Genomic DNA, 23,187 nt, shown 5'->3' on the forward strand with positions numbered 1-23,187 from the left:
TGACAGGGAATCAAGATGGAAGGAATCTGGGTTCTAGAATGTCTGCATTGAGCAGACATTCTGGCTGACTTGGAATATTCACCGGGAAGTTACACAAGAGATAAATAAGCTTCTGTGTTCTTTCATCCACTGAGTTATTGCTGGCCTCTTTGTTACAGCAGCCAAGCCTTACTCTCACCAGCACAGGGGAGAAAAGCATGGTGGGATGAAGGCTTCCCAGGCTAACATAACAGTCCAGCCCACCAGTCCTTTAGGTCTACCACTGAATGTCTTTGGCTTTGTAACAGGAGGCAGTTTGGGAAGGAAGCAGGGTACTGTACCGGGTAAGACTCAATCAGATAGACCTTCATTTTCATTTTGACTAGAACATTGATTAGTATTGTAAATTTTGGGTGCTTTCACTAACAAATTGAGTCTCAATTTCCTCTTCTGTAAAATGGGGGATAATAATAGTACTCACTCCCAGGACTATAGGGAGGATTATATGAGATAATGTAAGTCAAGGGCTCAAAATGTTTACTGTTATTAATGGAATCAGCTGATATCCAGGCCGATTTTTCCTACCCTCTTTCCCCAGGAAGAGGAGAAGGAAGCTAATATCTTGGGTTTTCCACAAAGTAAAAAAAATACTCAATGACTCTTGAATGACTTACAAATCCCCAAAGCTTTTTTTTTTTTAAAGATTTTATTTATTTATTCAACAGAGATAGAGACAGCCAGTGAGAGAGGGAACACAAGCAGGGGGAGTGGGAGAGGAAGAAGCAGGCTCATAGCGGAGGAGCCTGATGTGGGGCTCGATCCCATAACGCTGGGATCACGCCCTGAGCCGAAGGCAGACGCTTAACCGCTGTGCCACCCAGGCACCCCCCCCCCAAAGCTTTTAACACAAAATGTTTCTTATGCATCTACCATGGGCCAGGGACTAGGAGGGGCTTGGAGGACAGAGATGCCCTTGTGGAAATTAATTTCTGCTTTGCTTCTCAGAAATATCAGTTCTTTTTAGGCTCACAAACTGGAATCCAATTCACCTACTGAATGGAAATTCATGTTGAGTAGGGAAGAAATCCCAACTCTTCTTCACAGGTCCTTACAGGATGTCTGGGCTCTGTTGCACACAGGTTAAGTCATCATCTCTGGGGCCTGGGCACTGATATTTTTTAAAAGCATCTAAGTGTTTCCAATGAATAGGTAGACTTGAGTCTGGAAGCTCCTTCTCCCAGGCACTACCCCAAGCAAGACTTTCTTAAACGGGTCCAGCCTTGGCATTTTCCTTGGCATTCACCTGGCAAAACCTTCCGTGGCTTCCATTGCCTATAAGTAAAGCCCAAATTCTGCACAGCACCCAAGGTTTCCCCCAATTTGGATCTGGTCTCTTTCCACTAATGACACTAACGGCTAACACTCAGATTGAGCGTTTCCTATGACCCAAGCCCTGGGCTGAGGGCTTTCTGTGGGCTACCCCATTCGCTCTCCCCTAACTTTAAGAAATGGTGCCTTGGCTTAGTTGTCTCACCTGTAAAATGGGAACATTCCAAGGAAAGCATTACCAACAGTACCCAGTACATAGTTAGCACTCAGTTAATAGCCATTACTGCATCATCCCTACTTTATCAATGAAGAAGTTGAGGTTTAGGGGTGTTAAGTAACTTGCCCAAGACCACAACCCTGATGAGTGACAGAGGTGGAGGCTGGACCCAGGAAGTCTGGCTTTAGTGCCTAGGCTAGCCCGCCTTCCCTCTGTCCCTGAAGGTCTGTGCTCAACTTAGAACCAACTCGCAGGGCACCCCTTGACGTCTTCAGGTCTTTGCACAGAGGTTCCCTGTGCTGGTAGAAGGCCTCCTCTGGTGCTCCTTCAGGAAGCCTTCCTCCCAGCTGTCCCCTCCCCCATGGCCACCCCAGGCAGAGGCAGACATCCTCTTTGGGTCCCCCCAGCCTCCTCAACAGGCCCCGCTCCATTCTCACCTCAGCAAACTGTCACTAGACAGAGGTCCCAGGCCCGCGGGCTGTCCGCGTGCGCACCCCCTCTGGCTCCACCACGCCTGGCCTGGCATGGAGCAGACCTCTGCAAATGTTTGTCGGATTGATCGCAAGCCAGATCCATCAGGGCCAGAGTGGAGAACAATACCTGCTGGAGGGATGCCTGCCTGTTCTCAGCTGTCAGTGTACGCTCCAGTGCGAGCACACTCACACTTTTCTTTGGCCAGAGCCTCTTCACCATTTGCCAGAACTTCCAGTCCCTTGGCCCTGCCTCTTGCTTTGCTCTCCAGCCTCCCCCCAAAGCCGGCCAGTGGGGGGTTCACCCCTCAAGGACCTGTATCATCCAGCGGCTTGAGTGTGGAAGATTCCTCACCTCCCCAGTTCATTTATTTGACAAATATTTATTGAACGACCACTTAGAGCTAGGTACGGGGCTTGGCACTGGGTCCAGGGTGGAGTGCAAGCCACACATGGTCTCTGGCCTCACAGAGCTTACGTGCTGGTGGGGGAGACAGTCAACCAAGAAGTAAACACACACGGATGTGCGATGGCAAGTGCCTTAGGAAGGGAAAGAATAAGGGACTTTGAGATAGATGAACTAACTATTCAAGCACAGTAGTCAAGGAAGCCTAGTCTGAGGAGCTGAGTTTAAGCCAAGGCTTGAGGGTATAAAGAGCTTGACCATGCAAAAGCTAGGGGAAGGGCATTCTGGGCAATAGAACAGCATATGGCACGTCCCGGAAGTGGGAACAGGCTGGAATGTTGACGAAATGAAGGAAAGTCAGAAGCACAGCGAACAAGATTGGAATTGGCTAGAAGTCTGAATGGGATGAGAAGAGGAAGAGCTTGGATTTTATCTTGGGAATCGAGTAAAGTGTTTTACGTCAGAGTCAGTATGATATGATTTGCATGTTTAAAGCTCTCTCTGGTTGCCTTGAGAACTGAGTGACAAAGCAAGAGGGAAGCAAGGTGACCTTGTGGAGGGCAGTGATCTGGGGGCAGGTGAAATGGCCAGACGAGGGTGATGGCTGTGGGCTCAGAGAGAAGTGGATGGACTCCAGAGATCTTAAAAAGTAGAATCCTTCAGAGGTTTTTAGAAGAACTAAAACAACTTTATTGGATGCCTGCTACAGCCCCAGCAAGGGGGTAGGAGTCGGGGACACCAGAAAGGCCTGGGACCAGAAACAAAAGATACAAGTCCTCAACCACAAAAACAAATACGTAGTCACCTTTCCCACCCACCATCTCTTGGGGACAATAAACCCAAGATCAACTCAGATGCTGAAAGTTCTGTGCCATTCCCACCTCATTCAATGGTGTCAACAAATTCTTCTGGAATTGGGTCCTGGAAACGTGGAAGTGGGTTTCCCATATTCTCAGGCTGTGAAGTTGCAAAATTGCAGGACTGCAGCGCTGACCTGGTATCCTGGGAGCAGGGAGCCGTCAGCTGGGATAGCCCGGGAGAGGAGGACGAGGGGCCGGAGGAAGATTAGGAGCAGGAGCAGGAGAAGTCCTTCCTGCCCTTTGGGACAAAGGTGAAGTCGGGCTCTGCCTTCTGCCACCTCTCTCTGCCCACCTTTCCCAACTCCCGGGAGCCTGCTGACTTGCCCTCGTTGTCTGTCTCCATCAGGAGCACTCCTGGCTGGTGACCCACTCCCTGAAACACTGCCCTCTCTCCCCGCGGCTGCACATCTTGGATGCCTCCAGGAGGACAGAAATCTGATCGAATGAACACTGAGGACTGAAAGAATACATTAGCTTGTCATGCCTCCTGGAGGAATTGGCCTTTTCAAAAGAGATTTCTGGGTCATTGAAATGATCTCTGCCCTCTGCCCCATTTCTCCAAAAGGGCCCTTTCCCCCAGGGTTTTTGGCAAACTCTATGTCTGAGCCCAAGGATCTCCTCAATTTAGTCTCTGGGGAGGGTAGTTCCATCAAAGGGTGGGGGTGAAAGAATCTTCCCAGGGGTGACATTCGAAAGAAGTATTTACTAACCAGTGCGAATAAGCACCAAGGAGTCGCCGGCTGGAGGACGCCGTAGCCTCTGGTCGGCCGGGCATTAATCAGCGTGGGGTCCTGGCGGAAAGCCACATGGGGCAGGGGGGCATTTAGAGGCCCTCAAGGGAAGCAGGTATTTGCCAACAAGCACAGAAGTGGCTCCACATTTTAAAAACTAGCCTGGCAACACGGGTCCAGCTGAATGTCAGTCCCATGTCTGCCCCAGTCCTGTCCAGTCTCTGCTGTTCCGCCGGGAATGGTGGCCAGGCCATTTGTTCCCTCCGTTAGAGGACAAGCGGCCAGGGCTGGAGCTGGGTCATGAAATGGCCTCTGAGCAGAGCCGGCTGCGTGGCATCCCGGGTGAACAGGATCTCAGGCCCTTGACCCGCCGCCTGACCTTGAAGGGCCCAGCCGCCTCTGACTGTCCTTCCTCTCGCCCCTCCTTGCAGTTATTTTTGTCCTGCCTGACAGCCCTTGGCTGTCCCACAGTCTGGGCTCTGCGAGCCGGATGCAAACCAGGCAGCACAAACGTCTGGTGCTGAATCCCCAGAGGGCTCCTCCTGGGGCGCCATCACATGGGAACGTGACCCTCCACGCTGTGCACCCAGCAGGGACCAGGCATCTGGAGGATGGTGACCGTGTGAGAGGCAGGGAGCTGGGTTCTCTGCTCCATCCCGGCTCTTGTCTGGGAGCGCTGTCCCAGGCCTGGTGGTAAGGACCCCCTCTGTTTTAGAGCCTTATTGCTGCCCAGAAACCTCCCATCTCTATGCAGGGAACTGTGGGTAAGCTGGAGGGTAGTTGTCTGCAGCAGGGAAGACCCCCGAGCAGGCCCTCCTGGGCCCCTAAGCCCCGGGCCTTGGTTGCAGTGGACAGGGGGGCCTGTCCTGTGGTTCACTGCAATGGGGTGGGCAGGGGCAGCCAGGGGTTCCCCAGAGACCACTTTGTGGCCCCTGCTCTGCGACTGTCTCCGGAAGGGAGGCAGACACTGTGGGGGCCTGGGAAGGCCGCAACAGTCAGTCACTGCTCGGGCTGGGTTCCGAACTCTCTAGGCAAGCAGGGGCCTGAGGCCATTGTGCCTTTTAGGTTCAAGCTTTGTTCCCAGACCTTAGATTCCTGCCTGCTGCCCCCTGTGTGCCGGGACAGGAAAGAGTCTGGGCAAAGCTTGTAGGGGCCCTCCCAGAACTTATCGGTCCCACATAAGAAATGAAACCAGGCCTCTAAGATCAGAACAGCTCCAGGAGAGCTGGATTGGGAAGCTGGGACGGACAGTGAGGAGGGGAGACGGGCCAAAGGAGGAAGGGGCCTCTGACAGGTGAGGAAGATGTCTTCACAGAGAGATGAGCCAGGCCAGGAAGCAGGGCAGAAGACAGCACTGTTTTTAGAGCTCCTGGAAAAAGAACCCTCCTCACTCCTGCGGAGAAGCCAGCTCAGAAAGCCCCGATTTCAGTGATTTCAGAGACCCAGGAGTGGCAGAGCACAGCTCCCGCTGGCCTCCCAGCTGCCCCCGGGGAAGAGGGCCTGGCGGCAGGAACAGCCACATAAGCAGGGGACCCCACGATGCTGGGGGGCAAGGGGGAAGAAGATCGTAAGAGGGGTGCCATGTGGCTGCTCCTGGCAGCCCTGATGCTGGGAGCCACAGGCAGGGGGGCAGCTGGCCTCTCTAGGGGGCGGGCCCTCCGCGTGGAAGATGCCCCTCGACTGGGCAGCAAATTCCTCCGGGCTGGCAGGACGGTACCAGCGGCTCTGCGCACAGGAGTGGTTCGGAGGGCCGGGATGGGGTAAGCAAGAGAGGAGGCGCTGGGGAGGACGGGACCGGGCACTCTTCCCAGGATGGTGAGCTGGTTGCTCGGGGCTGACAGCCCTGGACAGCTCTGGAAGAAGGACCAGGGCCAGGCAGGGAAGGCCAGGGGGCCAGTGGGTGTGGGAGAAGGCTCCATTTCGGCTGCATAGCTGTTGAGGTGCGAGAGAAGACGAATCCGGACGGGGTCTGCTCGGCTGCTCGGCCCTTCCAGGACCCCCAGGTACCTGATGACCTCGGTGAGGCACTCCCGAAAACCAATGCTCCGGAAGTCCACTGCCAAGGCTCGGGCGTCAAAGAATCCTGCAAAGCGAGGCATGATGAGGGTGTATGCCAGGCGAGGACCAAGTGCTAATCCTGGGGTCAGACCTGTGTGACCATGGGGATGCCACCTCACCTCTCTGAGCCCCAGTCTCCACATCTGTAAAGTGGGAATAATCACCCCTACCTGGGGGAGAGGGCCTGCATTGTGAGGATCAAATGAGTTCACTGAACTACGAAGCATGGTAAAATGGAGAGTACCGTTTTCATCGAAATTCACAATGAATGCAGAGAAGAAACTTGGCGACCAAGATAATGTCATTTAAGTGGGCGCCTGCCAGGTGTGAAAGGCCTATGCCCACGGAGGCATAGAACAACCCTGCCTACTGGTGGGCATGCATACTGGGAGGGGGGGCACAGCCGTCATAACCGGGGTGTCTCCTCAGAGAAGGCAGCAGAGAGTCGCACTGAAGCCTGAGGTCTCTGGAGGTCAGGAGAGCAGAGTTCAAATCCCAGCTCTGCCACTGAACTAGAGGGCTGACCATGGACACGTCTCTTAATCTTTCTAAGCCTCAATTTCCTGGGCTGTAAAATGGGTGTATAGTAATACTTGTTGCACAGGGTCGTGAGGGCAAAATTAAACGCAATGGTGCCCAGAAAGAGTCCATGAATTCAAAGTTAACCATCATTTACACTTGACCCTTGAACAACACGGGGCTTAGGGGCACCTCCCCCAGCGCCACTGAACACCTGAGTAAACTTTTGACTCCCCCCAAAACTACTAGTAGTGGGAACCACCAGAGATCACTTTTTCCTGTGATAGCAATTTCCTGGAGAGACGGACTGCTCAGGTGGAGATGATTAGTGCCGCATGAGGTCTTAAGCAGATATTCGCGATTCTTGAGCTCACCGTGAGAGCGACAGGAGGGGGCTAGGAAATTATGACCCGAGTACAGCATGTACAAACCAGTTACGATTATACTGCGTCTTCACGTTTACATTTCTCTCCACTGCAAACGGCCCCGTGTGCGGTCTGAGACGGTTTGTAGGAGGAAGTTTTGCTAAATTTTAACTTCAGTAATAGATGTGTGTATATTTTATGGTAGTGAGTGATAAAACAGACTCATATCTACATTTACTTTATGCATTCATGACACATCTAACTTTTTCTTAATTTTTTCAATATTTCTAGGCTATGTGGTGTGTCTGCAATTTTTTTTTTCAAACGGTTGCAAACCTCCAAAAGTGTTTCCACTTAGTACAAAAATTCTGCCTGTAAGTGAACCTGCATTATTCAATCCTGTGCTGTTCAAGGGTCAACTGCACATTACTGGCTTGGCCCCCGGAGGCGTGTGAGTTTGTCCCCTAGCCTGAAGGGCAGTGCGGAAAGCAGGACCCCACTCTGGTTCTCGGCTGCCCCCATCAGGCTGGGATCCTCAGTCTGGCTAGTTTCAGTGAGGTCTGACCAGGTGGCCTGCCCACAGAGGTATTCAGCTCTCACGGCCTTTCCACCTGCCCCTCTCTCAACCATCCTCTGTGCAAAGACAGACCAGCCTCAATGAGCACTGGCCTCATGACTATGGCTGCAAATATCTGGTCCCCGGTTCATGGCGGAGGCTCCCACAGAGGGACAGCTCTGCAGGAAATGGTGTTTGGAGTCAGGCCTCCTTGGGGACAAGACCTTACTCTGCTGTATACTTAGCTATGCGACTTTGAATAAATGCCCTCAGTTTCTGCATTTGCTGTTCTTTTTCAGCTACCATTTTCTGAGTTCTTATTAAGTACTCAATTTGCATTATCTGATGTAATCCTCAGAAAAATCCTATCCTTATTCCCATTTCAGAGATGAGAACACTGAGGCATAGAGAAATTAAATCACTTGTCAAAGGTCATAAAACTAGCAAGTAATAGAGTCAAATCCACAATTCATGGGATTTCAATCACTTCAGTTCAGGATTCTAACCCAAAGCCAGCGTTCTAAGTTACAGTCCTGTCTTCCCGTTAGCCCTTGGCCAGAGAAGGGTGATGCCAACAACCCCCAGCTTCGAGATTCTTGTGGGAATCAAATGAGATAACACTGGTGAAAGCATTTTTGAAACTGTAAAATGCTGGCCAAAATATTAGCCACTATTTTTCTTTGAATTGGATACCCGTAAATGTAGTTGCACAGGTCTCCCCCACTGGTTGATTAGAATCAGAACTTTTCACTGTTGGCCATGCATTCCTTTGGCTGAAGTTCTCAAAGTGACCACCTGCATCAGGGTCATCGGGTGTGCTTGCTAAACTTGCAAATTCCTAACCCCCAGGCCAGGCCTCCTGGCCCAGAGTCTCTGGGGTGTGCCCTGTGGCTGTCTGCCCCCAGATGATACTGCGGCTCACTGAAGCCTGAGAAGCACCAGGCTGGGTCACTTGAAATGCGACTGCCCCCTCCAAAGGTGGCCAAGTTAAGGTTTTAGGACTTAGGTTTTTGTGGCCCAGGTCTGTGGAGCTTTCAAGATTTCTCAATTGTGACATCGCCAAAATACACAGCGAGGTTTCATGCAGACAGAATTTCCATTTGTCCAGAAGTCTTTTTAAAGCCACAGTTCCATGACTTCACTGCAATGGACCAGCCCAAAATAACGGCACGAGTTACATTTGGGTTCCACTAAATCCCACAACGGATTTTCAACTGTGAGCGTGACCTATGGTCCCAGCGCTGCTAAGGACACGGTATGACCCCAGCACTAGCCCAGAAGGCACACCAGTGAACATCCGTGGCTAAGCATCTCAGGCAGCCTCCTCTTGGGATTTCAACTGGGATCCCAGTGAGAATGAGTGCATTCAGGCTAAGGCTTAAGGAGAGTGGGGGTTAAGGGGGGGGGGAACCCATAGGGACAGGTCATCTATGCAGACCTCCTCCAAGGGCTAAGCCTGGAAGGAGTGGAGTTGAGGACAAGCTGGGGACCAATGAGGACACTGACAGCGGAGAGGGCACTGCTGAAAGGGGAGAGACGGGCTTTGTGGCTGCTGCACCTGGGCCTGCTTCAGCCCCACCATAGGCCGTGAGCTCCTTGAGGCCGGCGACCACATCTGCTTTGCTCACCAGTATATCCGCAGGGCCTAGCCCCCAGACATGTGTTTCATGAATGACCCCCGGGACAGAAGAGCATCGGTACCTGTCCCACCAGTGGCGTGGAGCATTTTCAAGTGATCCACTGTCATCTGCAGGACCTCGGCCTTCTCCAGCTTGGAGGAGCCCTGCGTGCACAGAAGACAGAAGTGTGAAGGCCTCCAGCTGACCTCTCGCTCCCTTCCCTGTGGTGTCATCAGCCCTCACTGGCTCCCTGTCCCTATCTTCCTCCCATTCCACCACGGCCTGTGGGCAGGCTTCTGCTTTGGCCAAGGCTTCCCAAACGAACAGACTCTCTTTAGTTCCCATTTCAGTCTGCACGCACACTGCACTGCCGAGCGTCCTTCCCGAAACCCCTCCCCCTGTGACACCACTTCTGGCTTCTTCCACCACCTTGCCCTGCCTGTTCCCTTACAATGGGGCTGTTCCCCAGTGGGCGCTGGCTCCCTTTTCTCACGTGGCACATTCTCCCCGGAAGGTCTCATCTACCTCCACGGCTTAGCGCGCCATCCCAGAATACCACTCCCGCGTACCCACCTGCTTCCTAGACCAGCCTCCCCGGGAATCCAATGTCATGCTCGCCACACCCAAGATCTAGCGCATCCTCTTAGCCCCGCAGCACCTGCTCTTCCTCTATTCTCTCTCTTGAGCAATGTTCGCTACGCCTCCAGCATCACCTGGTCTCCCAGGTGAAACCTGAGGGTCAGACTCTCCCCGTGAGCTCCTGAGGGCAGGTGCCAGGTCTAGGTCATGGCTGGGCCTGTGAAAATTTCAGTGAACGCCTGTGGAATGACTGACTTGTTCTCACCAGTATAAAGGAAGGCCCATGACCCATGACCGTGCCTTGGAGCCCAGGGTGGAGAATCCTTGAGACTGTCCAACTGATTTCACCTTCTAACTCCCTTCCCACTGTCGCCTTCGTCCTCCACATGGACAGTGGCAGGGCGCTCACATCCCCGAGAAGCCTGTTCTGCTTTCAAACAGCTCTGGAACTGTCAGCAGTGCAGAGGGTGAGGGGGCTTTCAAGTCACACAGTTCTGTGGTCCGGTTCTGTTCTGCGACTTCCTAGCTGTGTGATCGAGTGCAAGGTACTTCACCTCTCTGTGCCTCAGTTTCCTTCCCTGTGCAATGGGCATAATCATCCCTACCCTTCAGGATCATTTTGAGGATTCCTTTCAAGGGGGTGATGGACAGAAAGGCGCAACATGAGAGACACCAGCGTAAATGGAAGTTTCTGTCCCCTTTCTCCCTGGCAGATATCAGTGGGTGACACATATCGGCAAACAAGGCACCAGTACTTCAGGCAGCTGCTACCAATCCATGCGGCATGCCACGAAAAATGGGCCGTACCTGCCACCTGCGTGGGGTTTCCTCTGGCACCACCAGGAATGTCACATACCTGTTTCTCAAAGGCGGTGGGGACCAAGCGTCGCAACTCCGAAAGGCTGCTGTTGATGCGGTCTCGGCGCCGCTTCTCTATGATCTAAAACACAACGACAGGATTTTACTCGCAGGCACTTCGCCAGTTTCCAACATGATTTGATGGACACGGACTCATATCTTCCCTCACAGTATTTTTGTGAGGGAGGGAGATCTGTTGATACTTTATGGAGGAGAAAACCGAGGCTCAGAGAGGGGCAGTGACTTGCTTAATGTCACACAGTAAGGAAGTGCAAAGCTGGGAGTGGAACTCCAATCTCTTGTCTTGGTCAGCAGGGGTGATGTTCAAAATGCTTAACTGCAGGTACAGCAGGAGACGGACCCATCAGAACAGGGACACCAGCCACAGCCCTGCCGCGGGCCCTGGAGGCTCCTGCAGGCCCAGGTTACCTCTGCAATGGCGGGGTGGTGAAGAGGCATTGCTTCCATCTGGGAAGGCCTCTCATTCACACGACCTCATTCTCACCTCACCCTACTGGTAGGAGAGTACTGATAGCAGAGCAGACATCATGACCCCCCATTTTACAGATAAAGATGGGGGCTGGAAGGAAGTGGTTTGCCTAAGTGAGTGGCAGGGCTGGTCTCTGCCACATTCCAGGTCTTTGGACGCCCAGGGCAGAAGCACAGCTGCATCCTGGGGGCAGAGTGGAGCCTGGGATGAGGCCGCAGAGAGGCAGCCAGGGAGCCTCCTTCTTCTGTTCCTCTCCCCCGCCCCTTCAGCACCCTGAGAGGAAATGAAAGTTCTGGGCTTGGAGAGAAGAGGAGGAAGGCTGGAATAAACAGTAAGGGCTAACTGTGTGTCAGGTCTTGTCCTGAGCATATTACATTAATTCATTTAATCTTCAAAACAGCCCTGTGAGGTAGGTACTCTCCTGGTTCAGTTACACAGTTGAAGGAATGAGGCGCAAAGGTTAAGTGGCTTGCCCAAAGTCTCTCCCCTAGCTACTGGCAGAGCCAGGATTGGCCCTCAGGCCGTCTAAATGGGGGTGATGTTTCTGACCAGGGTTCTCCGGACAAGGCCCCTAGGGACTCAGGGCAAAGATTCGTCGGGCAAGTCCGCAGACAGACACTCACCCCTCTGCGTTTCTTCCTGGCTTGCATCTGCGAAGGGCTGGGGGTGGACAGCGGCCTGGCCATCTGGCTGCAGAAGAAGAGAAAGGCTGATTTTTCAGAGCTCGGGGACCATCTCCCTGGCCTGGGCTGACCTTGCAGGAGGCGGGGATGTGGGCGGGCACAGCCCCCTCCCAGTAGGGCCGTGGTCTCCCCCGCGGCCGAGGACTCCCAGGCGGGGAAGCAGCGCAGGGCAGGCGTGGGTGGGGACCCATGGCTCCCCCCACCAAGTCGCCCCTGCGCTCAGTTTCCTGCCCCAGGGTCGCGAGGCGGCTGGGGTGGGGGGTGGGGGGGTGGGGGCTCTCGGCCCGACCCGCTCGGCCTTGCCCCCTGCCCCTCGCCCCTGGCCGGGGGCGTCGGGAACCGCAGCCGGCCGCCGCGCTCCTGCAACCCGATCCCGGGCGGGGCGGGCGAGGGCACGGGCGGCGGCGGCGGCGGCGGGGCCGCGCCGGCGGGTTGGGTTTCAGAGGGAGCCGCTGGGAAGAGCGTGGAAAGAGCAGATGCCGCCGCTTCCCACGGGCCGGGCGCGCCCGCCGCCCGCCCTCCGCCCCGCCGGCAGCTGCCGCCTCCTCCCACGCAGCGCGGCCCGGGCGAGGGGGAGGCGGCATCTGGGTCACAGGCCCCCTCGGACTCTCAGGACGCTGCCCTGGCCTCCCCCGAAGGCCCCAGCCCCGCTTCGCGTCGGGCCGCCCCTCTGCAGGCGGGCCTGGCACAGGATGGACGTTTGCTCGCACCCCGGGAGTCCCCATCGCGGCGAAGAGGCTCAGCCCCGGGGTGGCTGGAGCTTTCCTTCCCCGACTGACCGAAATCTCCAGCCCAGCCGCTCGCCCCGCTAATTTCCTGCTTCAGAGGCTCTCCCGGAACGGAGGGGATTCACGGGGTTGCACGGAGGGCCATTCATTTGGCCGACACCCCGGAGGCCGCATTCGGTCCAGGGCTGGACTGGATGTGGTCAGCCAGGCCCCAGCTCCCGGGGGGAGATGCCCTAGCAATGAGTAACTTCAGACAAGGTGACTCCCTGCCATTTCCAAATGCAAAATGCCACACATCTGAACACGGACCCATAAGCTTGCCTCCGACTCAACCACCACCCGTGTCTTCCCCCTGGGCTCCCACCTCAGCAAAGGCAACCGCATCTCCCAGTTCTGTGAGGCCACCTGGCCACCACTACTTTTGATTCCTCTTCTGTCCTCACCCACCTCATCCAAAAGTGCCCATTTCCATTCCAAGTCTGAGATACATCTCACCTCTGTCCTGCTTATTTCCACTGCTGCTGGGAGGACCAAACCTCTGTCACCTCTCACCTGGACGGCTGCATGACTCTATTGCTGGGTCCCTTTGCACCCCTTTCACTTCCTACAAACAGTCCCAGTGATCATTTAAATACACATCTGATTTTGTCACTCTCTTAAAACCCCTCAGGGCCTTTCCAATGCTTTTGGGATCAAGGCCATCATTTTCATGTAGCCCAGCTGGCTCTTGTCACCTCCTGGACTCAACTCTCCTTTGCTTTGTGTGTCCCAGCCTGTGAATGCTCGACTCCTTCCTGTGGTCGCACATACTGTTCCCCTAGCCTAGAGTTCTCTGATGCACCCTGTCTCCCCACCCCCAAGCCTCAGGCTCTTTGCCTAGTACCTTCTACCACTGTTCAGAACTCAACTCAAATGTCAGCTTCCTGGGGGAGGCTTTTTTGACATCCTCCCTCCCACTAGATAGCTCCTGCTCCATCCTCCTAGCATCCTGCAGTCACAGATGTATGCCCATTTGTTGTTTTTTACGTATATGATTATTTGATTAATGTCTATCTCTCCACCAAGTGCGTAGGCTCTCTGAGGTCAAGAACCATGCCTGTCTCATTCACCATTGTAGCCCCAGTACCCAGCAACTGTTTGGAGCACAGCAGAGCCTAGGGTTGAGCTCCCTCTTCTTCCCCTCTTTGGCATCACTGGGGAGCACAGAAGTGACACCATAAAACCTACCTCCTAGGACTTTGTGGAATGGGGGCCTATGTGGTTCACCAGGAGGGTCTCAGCCCATGTGACTGCCGTCTTGGCATGAGAGCTTAGATCATTTTCATCAGCTGCTCAAAGAGAGAAGGTTGCAGGAGAGTCCACATCAACAGTGATCAAATCCCACTGCTATGTCCCTGGCCTTGTCCAGCTACATCTGGAAAAGGATATCTCCTTCCAAACATCTGCATGAGAAGAGCTGGTAAGAGGCCTATGAAGCTCCTGGGTGGGATGGCCCAGCACGCTAGGTCCAGGGCTCAGATGGCCCGATCCTGAGATCTGTAGTGCAGCTTGTTTACAAAGCTACACTCAGGACAAGCCCCAGGAGCCAAGGGATACTAAACATGGCCTTTGTCCCCCTAGGCTGGATAAGGAGTCTCCAGGGGTATTGGGTTAACACTGTGCACGTCACTGCCCCCCAGCCTGATCCCTCCTCAGGGACCATCTGTCGGAGGCTGACGCACCCCTTGCAGGGCACGGTGGCTCTGCTATCCCTTTATCCTCTCTCCTGGTCACTTGTTCTCTGCAGTATTAGCCCCCTTCCCCGACTCCCATATCTGACAGGCAAACCTCACTTCACAGTTTTCTTGACATCGCTATATATATCTCCCTCCTTTGAGCCTAACAAAAGCCCCATTTTACAGATGAGGATGCTGAGGTTTGGAGACCCCAGGCAGCTTGCCCAGCCTACATAGCTGCTAAGGAGCAAAGCCAGCATGGGAATCCATGTCTTCTGGCTCCAAATTCAGCATTGTTTTCCCTCTTAATTCCTATTTCCTGTCTGTCTGAATAGCCCTCCAGTCCCCTTATCCTTAAAGCTCCCAAGAGCTCAACCAGAGCTCACTTCCAGGCTGTGATCTGGCCCTGACATTGGGGGGCGGGGGGGTGAGAGCTTCTTGTCTGACAGTCTGAAAATAAGGCAGATTTTCACGGACCCAGAGAAGATATGCTGACCACCAAGATCTGCTCCATGGGCCTTGAGTGGTCCCGAGCCAGATTTCTGAGGTCTTTTGGGGGCGGGGGGGGGGGGAGGAGAGCAGCTTTCTAGGTGGTCTGGCTGCCAGTCCTGACTGCCCTCAGCACTCACCCTCAGGCCTCCTGGGGCACTCTCCCCCCACCCGGGGAACCCTTGCAGATGACCCCACTCATTTTGCATTAACCAAAGGCAGAATCATGATATCCCCAATGAAGGGTTTTCAGGAGCACTGAGCCCACTTGTAAAATTAGGCAAATCTGAGAGGGGAAGGGTCTGTTCCAGGCCACACAGCAAAGTAGAGGAAATTCCAGAACTGGAGCCAAGTCTCCTGGCTTTTAATCTTCCCAGTGCACCCCGTATCGTCACCCCCTCCCCCACCACGTGTGTCACATAGCCAGTACTCCTTGTTCTAGACAGTACTTCCACATTCACTTGTCTCGCTTATTGCACAACGGCCCTGTGAATTAAGTCTTATTGGGGCTATTTCACATTAGGAAAAATAATCATGTGATAGATGGAGTGACAGAGACACAAAGAGTTAAGAATCATGCCCAGCAAATCAAGTCTTCAGGCTTCTAGTCTTTTCATTAGACCAAGCTGCCTTGTGAACATGGCGCCCTCCAACTGAATGGTGACGCCTTCCAGAGCGACATTGGTTGGAAGTTACCTCGGGCTAGATCAGGGAGCTGTGCACTTTAGCTACATTATGTCATCGAAGGCTCACCCTATGAGGTAGGTGTTAGCAGCCCCCGTGTTGTAAGGGAGAAAACTGAAGTTCAAAAATGCCCACGTTGACGGTGGTGAGAATCAAACTCAGGTCTATCTGACTTCAAAGGCCACCATGTGCCTTAAATCATGTAGGAAAGACCCAGAGACCCGGAGCCAGTGCCTGACATATGACAGGTGTTCACTGAATGTTCACAGAGGGGGAGGGGAGAGAGAGGCTATATACTCTCAGTTGGGACCCAGCATGGAGGGGGGGCTGGGTTCAGATAGGAGATCTGTGGGCGATTTTCTCATATGGGGCAAGATGCCGCCACCAGGCAGATGCCCACAGTGACAATGGAATACACCCTTCTCCGTATTCTCACATCTCTGAATGTGAGGGATTTGTGCCCTGCCTGTGACCCCAGGGAGGCTGGCTGCCCCAGTCCCGTGGCCCTTGCCACTGTTTATCTGGCTTTCTTTGTACATGAAGCTCTTCTTCTCTGAGAGTTCCCTGAGGGCAGAGGCTTAGCAGGATACATCTGGGCCCCCCACGCCCAGCCCAGGGTCTGGGCCACAGCAGGCATCGTTCAGCACACCCTGAATTGAAGCATTGATGTCTGCTGGGGGGAGGGCCCTTTGGTGAGTGCTACAAAGAGGGGTCTATAAGTCAGCCTCTGCCAGATGTCCAACTGCTTTCTCTGCTCTGAGAGGGTCTGCTCCTCTAAGAATCTAGATAGTCTCTAAAACTGGGCTCTGGGTAAAAGGACAAAATGCCATGTAGGAAAAATCTGCCCACTGATCTTTTATGCCATCGCCCAAATGCCACCACCTTCAAGCAGCCCTCCCTGTTGCCTCTGCTTATAAGTGACCTCTTCCTGCTTGGGTGCCCTCACAGCCCACAGTCTGTCTCTCTTTCCATCTTCCATCCTGTCGACGGTCTTTTTGTGACCTGGCAGGTCATTGGCCAAACTGCAAATTCTTGGAAGACAGAGCCAGCTCTCTGGCATCAATTTCATGCCTCTGATTCATGAAGACCCAATGACATTGAATTTGAGAGCCCTCTCCACCACCAGCACGTGGTACAGGGCCCTTCCCCTGCTCCTAGCAGGCGCAGACTCAGAGAATTGCTTCTCTAAATAGCAGTTTCTGCTAAACAATTTAAGAATGCTAATAAGTTGCATAGGAAATTGTATTATATATCTCAAAACCTAATTAATGTACAGGATGCAAGGGGGATATCTATTGCTTTACCTCCTGTTATAAGCCATAAATACTTGGAAGTTGGTGGCATTTTACTAGGATTTGTGATTGAGGTAGGATCTCCTGGACTCAGAAAACTGGAGTCATTGAAATGATGAATTCCCCTAAGAAATATCCCCAAGGATGAACTGAATCCCCCTTTCCAATCCTCCTGCTCTAGAGAATCAGGCTTGGATGAGCCAGGAAAGATCAGATAGCCACCTCTCTTTCCCACTCCATGTCTTCTTTTTATTTTATTGATGAGAAAACAGGCTCAGAAAGAGAAAGCAATGGCCCGAGGTCACATGGTGAGTTGATGTCAGATTTGGGGCTGGGACTCAGGCTTGCAGACTCCCACTCAGTCCCCGCTGCTCTTTCAGGGCTCTGGGCATCACGTGTTGGGTGCCTGACAGGAATTAAACATTTGCTGTGTGCTAAGCCCTGTGCTAAGCCCATGACATGCATCATCTTATTTGATTTTCCCCAGTAAACCTGAGATTGGTTCTATTATTTATACCCATTTCACCGATGAGGAAACTGAAGCTTAGATGGTGCCCAGAACTGGGGGAAGTAGCAGAACGGTACCAGTGGGGTTGGTTCTAGGGGTTTGAAGCAAGGCAGAATATTTACCAAGAGGTGAAAGACATGGGCAGCAGGGTGTGCGTTAGAAAGAGCACTGGCAAGTCAGCTGTTATTTTCTTCGGTACCAAAACCTTAACTCCAAAGTCCAATTTGCTCAAGGGAGGGGAGATTTTCTCCCCCCTGGAAGCTTTTTGTGTACTACGTGGAGAGTGCACCCAAGCCAGGGTAGACTAGAGAAAGTATGGCTATTCTGCCTACTCAGCGGATTCCGGACAGGGGGTGTGGAACCGAGAGCCGAGGAGGGTTTCCTAAGATCTTCAGGGAAAACTCCTCGGCAGTGGCCTTAACCTGGCGCTTCTACAGAAAGACGATCACCAACCGGGCGGGAAGACCCCAGAGCGGACCTCCGCTTCCATCCCGGCGCCCTGAGCCTGAAATGGTCCGGGGCGCAAAGGATCCAGACACTCGTGCGTGTCACGGCCCACGCTGCACACGTGCCCCCCACTCGCACTCCCAACCCCCACCCCACACACACCTGCGGGCCGTCGCCCACACCTGCATCTCCTGAGGCGGTACGGAGGACGAGTCCTAAGGCCCGCTGAACCCGTCCAGGCTCTCCCAGTATCCCCATCCGGCCCTCACCTCAGCTCGCCCTCGCGGCCCACGTCGATGGGTCCGTCGGACTCGCTGTCAGAGCCGCTCGGCTCCCTGGGCCGTTTCATGGCGAGCGCAGGCTCTGGGTCTCTGCGCTACCCGGCCGGCTCCCGGTGGAGAAGTCGGGCCCCGCCCCCGGCCCCGCCCCGGCCCCGCCCCGGCCCCGCCGCCCTTTCCCAGGGCCCTCTCCTGCGCCGCAGCCCCCGGCGCCCCGGCGCCCCCTCGCCCCCGCGGTGACGCGCAGGCCGAGCCGTGGGAAGGCCCCGGGCGGTCACCGCCCCCTCCGACGGCTGGGAGGTCCGGCTCCGCTCCGCCGCCCTGGCCGCCGCGCGCTGGGTGGCCTTGGGCAGGTGCCCGTGGAGGCCCACCTTCGGGGAAGCCAGGGGTCCCCGTCTGTCCCTGGTTCGCCCGGGGCGCTGCGGGTCTCTGGGGGGCGCCGCTCCGCGATGCCCCAGTTTCTGCAAGAGTCGAGCCCGCCGGTTCCTGCCTCCTGGGTTTCTGAAGGAGGCGGAAACATCGGGTTTGGTGAGGTTGGTGGGGTGGCTGTGGCCTGATCCTTGACAAGAATCCTCCGGCAGCTTTTCCCGTGGGGGTCCAAGGCATGTGGAATGTGTGTGTGTGTTGGGGCGGGGGAGGCTCCAACGTGAGAGAGGCGGCTGTCATGCCCCCTAAGGGACGGCTGAAGTTGCGGCTGTACCACGGCTCCGGCCAAGAGAACCGGGCTGGGGGGTGGGAATGGTGGGTGTCCCTGGGAATCCGTTCCCATTTATCAGAGGCGGTGCTGGCCTGGGAGGCCAAGAGCGCCAGGAAAGGGCTCCACTCCCAAAGCTGTGGCAGGGCCTCAAAAAGGGGGTGGGGAAGTATTCTTCAGCCTCCCTTCCTGAGTCTCCCTCATGCAACCAGACCAAACTGTTCACTCAGTGGAGACTCCAGCTAAGAAGGGAAAGTCAAGGAAGATTCTCAGGGATTCACCAGCCATCCTCATGGCCCAGTACCTCAGGGAAGCCCCCAAGGCTCAGAAGGAAGCGGAATGGGAAGAGCCTGCAAGGTGGACTTCAAGAGCAGGGAGGAGGAGATGGGAAGGCCTTGATGTGGTGGGTCAGACACCAGAGAAGTCTCTCCCTTTCACCTACCCACCAGGACACAGAGGAAGCCACCCCTTTGCTTGGGAGAATAGGGTTGGTCATCTGAGAATACCTGCAGACCTGATGGGGACACTTGATTACAGCAGTGTGGAAAAACATTCCTGTGCCCCCTTCCACACACGTCCACAGACACAGCCACACGGTCAAGCACACAAACACATACATACACACTCTGAGATACAGTAGTCAGCACCTGCCTGTAGCCTGTGCTTTCTCAGGAGGCCCTGGGGGTCACCCCAGCCACACCTACGGACTCTTATCCCAGATGCCCTCAGGGCTCACACACCTTCTGTGAGCACATAGCAGTGGAGTGGACATCTCAACCAACATAGAAGTTGCATGATCCACGCACTATGCATTCCCTGGAGAGGCAGAGCTCAAAGATGCCACCAGATATCTGCCCTGTGTAAGGACTTCGATTGCAAGGCCTGGCAGTGTCGCCGATTTGCAGGGGAAGGTGAAGGGCTCTGTTGTGGGCATGTTCATATGAGATGCCCCAGGTCATCAAAATGGGATGTACAGTTAAGCAGGGGGTCTGGAGCTCAGAAAGAGGTCTAAGGTGGATATTTAAATCTGGAAGTCACTAGGTAATAGGTGGCACTTAAAACTACAGGGATAGACAGATTACCCAGAGAGAAAGTGTGGATGGTGACAGAGGAGGGGTCTAGCTAAACAGTTAACGGGTAGATACTTATCACACCGGAAACTGTTTTGTAAATATTAACTCATTTAATTCTGGACAGCTCTATAAGGTAGTAATATTGTGTCATCCCCGCTTTACAAATAGAAACAGAGACCCTGAGAGGTGGAGTAACTCTATACCCAAAATGGACAGGCAGTAGGGGCGCCGTCAGTCAGTTGACCATCTGACTTTTGATTTCGGCTCAGGTTATGATCTCAGGGTCCTGGGATAGAGCCCCCCACATCAGGCTCTATGCTCAGCGGGGAATCTGAGATTCTTTCTCTCTCCCTCTTGCCCCTCCCCCTGCTTGCATTCTCTCTCTCTCTCTCAAATAAATAAATAAATCTTTTTTTAATGGACAGGGATTAAATGGAAGGGTTGGAATTCAACAAGACAATTGGGTTCCAGAACCAAACCATTAGGCTTTATTACCTTGTATGGCTCTTAAACATTAGGCTCTCTTATCTAGTACTGAGCCTGGAGCTGTGCCATCGATACGGTAGCCACAAGATACATGCAGCTACTAGGCACTTGAAACGTGGCTGGTCTAAATAGCAAGTGTGAAGTACATTCCAGAATTGAAAGAGAGTGAAAGGAAAGGAAGGTAGGAAGGAAAGAAGGAAAGAAATCTCATCAATATCTTTAATATTAACATGTTATGATGATGATATTTTGTACATATTAGATTAAATAAAATATATTATTAAAATGAACTGCAGTTTTCTTTTAGGTTTTTTTTAAGATTTTGTTTATTTTTGAGAGAGCAAGAGAGAGAGAACACGAGCGGGGAGGGGGGAGGGCAGAGGGAAAAGCAGACTCCCCGCTGAGCAGGGAGCCCCACATGGGACTCAATGGTGTGACCATGACCTGACCTGAAGGCAGGCGCTTAACTGACTGAGCCACCCAGGCGCCCCTAGTTTGTTTTTTTTTTTTTTTTTAATTTGGCTACTAGAAGACTTTATGCAACTCTCATTATATTTCTGTTGGATAGCACTAATCCAGTGCAGGGTTACTAAACCAGCACATTTGGGGCTGGAAAATTCTTCTTCATTTTTTTTTTAAGATTTGATTAATTTATTTTTGAGAGAGAGAGAGAGAGAATATGCACAAGTGGGGGGAGGGGCAGAGAGAGAAGCAGGCTCCCCACTGAGCCGGGAGCCCTAGAGGGGACTCAATCTCAGGACCCTGGGATCATGACCTGAGCCAAAAGCAGATGCTCAACTGACTGAGTCACCCAGGCGCCCTGGGGTGGAAAGTTCTTTATTGTGAGGGGCTGTTCTGTGCTTTGTAGCATGTTTAGCAGCTCTCTGGCCTCTCCTCATTAAATGCCAGTAGTACCTGTCCCACTTAAAAACGTCCCTAGAGGGGCACCTGGGTGGCACAGCGGTTAAGCGTCTGCCTTCGGCTCAGGGCGTGATCCTGGTGTTATGGGATCGAGCCCCACATCAGGCTCCTCCACTATGAGCCTGCTTCTTCCTCTCCCACTCCCCCTGCTTGTGTTCCCTCTCTCGCTGGCTGTCTCTATCTCTGTCGAATAAATAAATAAAATCTTAAAAAAAAAAAAATGTCCCTAGAGGGGCGCCTGGGTGGCGCAGTCGTTAAGCATCTGCCTTCAGCTCAGGGCGTGATCCCAGCGTTTTGGGATCGAGCCCCACATCAGGCTCCTCCGCTGGGAGCCTGCTTCTTCCTCTCCCACTCCCCCTGCTTGTGTTCCCTCTCTCGCTGGCTGTCTTTCTCTGTCAAATAAATAAATAAAATCTTTAAAAAAACCACACACATCCCTAGATTGTGTGAGACATCCCCTGGAGGAGAAACCACACTGGCTGAGAACCACTGGCCCAGGGAAACCCCAACATTAGAAACCCCAACATTAGGCGTTGAGTAGGAGAGAAAGAGCTGCCAGAGGAGACTGAGAAGGAACAGCCAGGGAGGTGGCGGAGAGCCAAGGAGGGTGTTAGAGCAGCCAGAAGAGTGTTTCACGTCTTTGGTCAAGATCCTTTAAAGTGTTGGTCAAATCATGTCACTTCCTGCTCAAAACCAATCCTAGGTTTGCCTTCGCGCTTGGAATAAAATGCCAGGGGCTGACTGCGGTCTCTACATAGGGTAACTTATCATCTAAAGCTGGGGCGCCCTTCAGAGGGAAAGGAGGCAATAGTAATAACTCTGCCGGGACAGCCCAAGGCACCCAAATGTGTAGGGTCATCCTAAGCGCTGGCGCCGGCCCTTACATTGCTCACTCAGCCACCAGAGCCTTCTTGCCGTTCCACCAATATTCATGTCTGTTGCCACCACACGGCTTTACGTTTGCTGTTCCCTCTACCTGGACCCCGCGTCCTCCAGATCTTCTTAGGTCACCTCACTCCATTCCGGGCTTTGCTCAGATATGCCGTCCTCAGAAAGGACCCTCCCAAGCTTCCATCTAAAATAGCCACCAATCCCCTGGTCACCCTGCGTCCTCTGCCTCACTTCATCTTACTGTATCGCATCTATCAATATTGCTGACATCATATTATGTAGGTTAATATATTTGTTTATTGTCTGTGTCTCCAACCAGAAGATAAACTCATTGAGGGTAGAGATTAGTCCCTTCCGTGTACTGCTGAGTCTCCAGCGCCCCGCACAGTGCCGGGCACGTAGTAGGCGTGCAAGGAATAAATACTGGCTGGCGGAAGAGCGAGCTAGGCCAATCAAGAGCTGGAGGAAGACGTGGAATCCAGCGTTCGTTTGCTTCTGCTTTTGTTTAAAGTCGGGAAAGAGTGGGGTCTGGCTCCAGTAGCAAGGACTTTTACTACGGAAAGGCTTCCGTCTTGGCTGTGAAGTTCCTGGGGTAGGAATCATTTTTGTTGTTCACGACCATGTCCCTTCATATCTAGGAAAGTGCCCAGTACCTAGTGGGCATTCTAAAATATTTATAAAATAAATAAATGAAATAATAATGATGTTGATGATAACAAAATTCAACTGCACTCACCATATTCCAGGCACTGTACTAAGTATTTTGACATCTATCAACCCACTTAAACCTCACCGCAACCCTATGATAGAGGTTGTTATGACTCTTTATTAGAGTCCCATTTTATTGAGACTTAGGGAAGTTAAGTAACTTCCCCAGGGTCACACAGCTAGTAGGTGGTCGAGCTGGGATTCTACCCAGGCAGGCTGGCCCCAGAATCCACGCTGGTAACTACTATGTCCCGCATTAGCATGGGGTAGACCCATCAGGAGCCTCCTGCATCAGACCAGGCAATGGGGACTGGGTTTGAGGCGGAAGAAGAGGGAACAAACCCAAGTGATGCTGGATTCCTGTCTGGGTGACTTGAGTGGGAGAAGGTGACAGGCACCAATGGGAACACGGGAGAAGGGGAGAAGTTCAGTGTGGCCATGCTGTTGGTGAGACCTGTGAATACCCAGGAGTAGAACCCGGAGAGAGGTCTGGACTGGAGTAGAGATTGGGGACTGGTAGCTGAAGCCAGCGGGCACAGGAGCTAATGCAAAGC

The 23,187-nt window shown here is 53.4% G+C and overlaps 1 protein-coding gene across 2 annotated transcripts; it reads right to left on the reverse strand.

Annotated features, from left to right (window-relative positions):
- Positions 1 to 810: 810 nt before the first annotated feature.
- On the reverse strand, positions 811 to 17,934 carry HEYL (hes related family bHLH transcription factor with YRPW motif like). Of its 2 annotated transcripts, none has more exons than XM_008694349.2 (5): positions 17,852 to 17,934; positions 11,660 to 11,726; positions 10,545 to 10,628; positions 9,192 to 9,273; positions 811 to 6,075 (listed from the first exon to the last, which is right to left on the reverse strand). In XM_008694349.2, the coding sequence occupies exons 1-5, from the start codon at positions 17,929 to 17,931 to the stop codon at positions 5,402 to 5,404; spliced, it is 987 nt and encodes a 328-aa protein (XP_008692571.2). In that variant the 5' UTR covers positions 17,932 to 17,934; the 3' UTR covers positions 811 to 5,401. The 2 variants fall into 2 exon arrangements, with proteins under 2 accessions (XP_008692571.2, XP_008692572.2); XM_008694350.2 differs by lacking the exon at positions 17,852 to 17,934 and adding an exon at positions 17,745 to 17,807 and having other exon boundaries at positions 812 to 6,075.
- Positions 17,935 to 23,187: the final 5,253 nt, after the last annotated feature.

Source organism: Ursus maritimus, unplaced genomic scaffold, assembly GCF_017311325.1.
Source record: "Ursus maritimus isolate PB19 unplaced genomic scaffold, ASM1731132v1 scaffold_32, whole genome shotgun sequence".
Classification (NCBI taxonomy): Eukaryota; Metazoa; Chordata; class Mammalia; order Carnivora; family Ursidae; genus Ursus; species Ursus maritimus.

Bases quoted from the DNA above. Each gene is read 5' to 3' on its own strand.
- HEYL (XM_008694349.2), bottom strand. From the start codon at position 17,931: ATGAAACGGCCCAGGGAGCCGAGCGGCTCTGACAGCGAGTCCGACGGA. The intron at 9,274-10,544 runs GTATGTGACATT...CTGTGCACGCAG, and splicing joins CCACCGCCTTTGAGAAACAG to GGCTCCTCCAAGCTGGAGAA. The intron at 6,076-9,191 runs GTACCGATGCTC...CTCGCTTTGCAG, and splicing joins CCACGCCACTGGTGGGACAG to GATTCTTTGACGCCCGAGCC.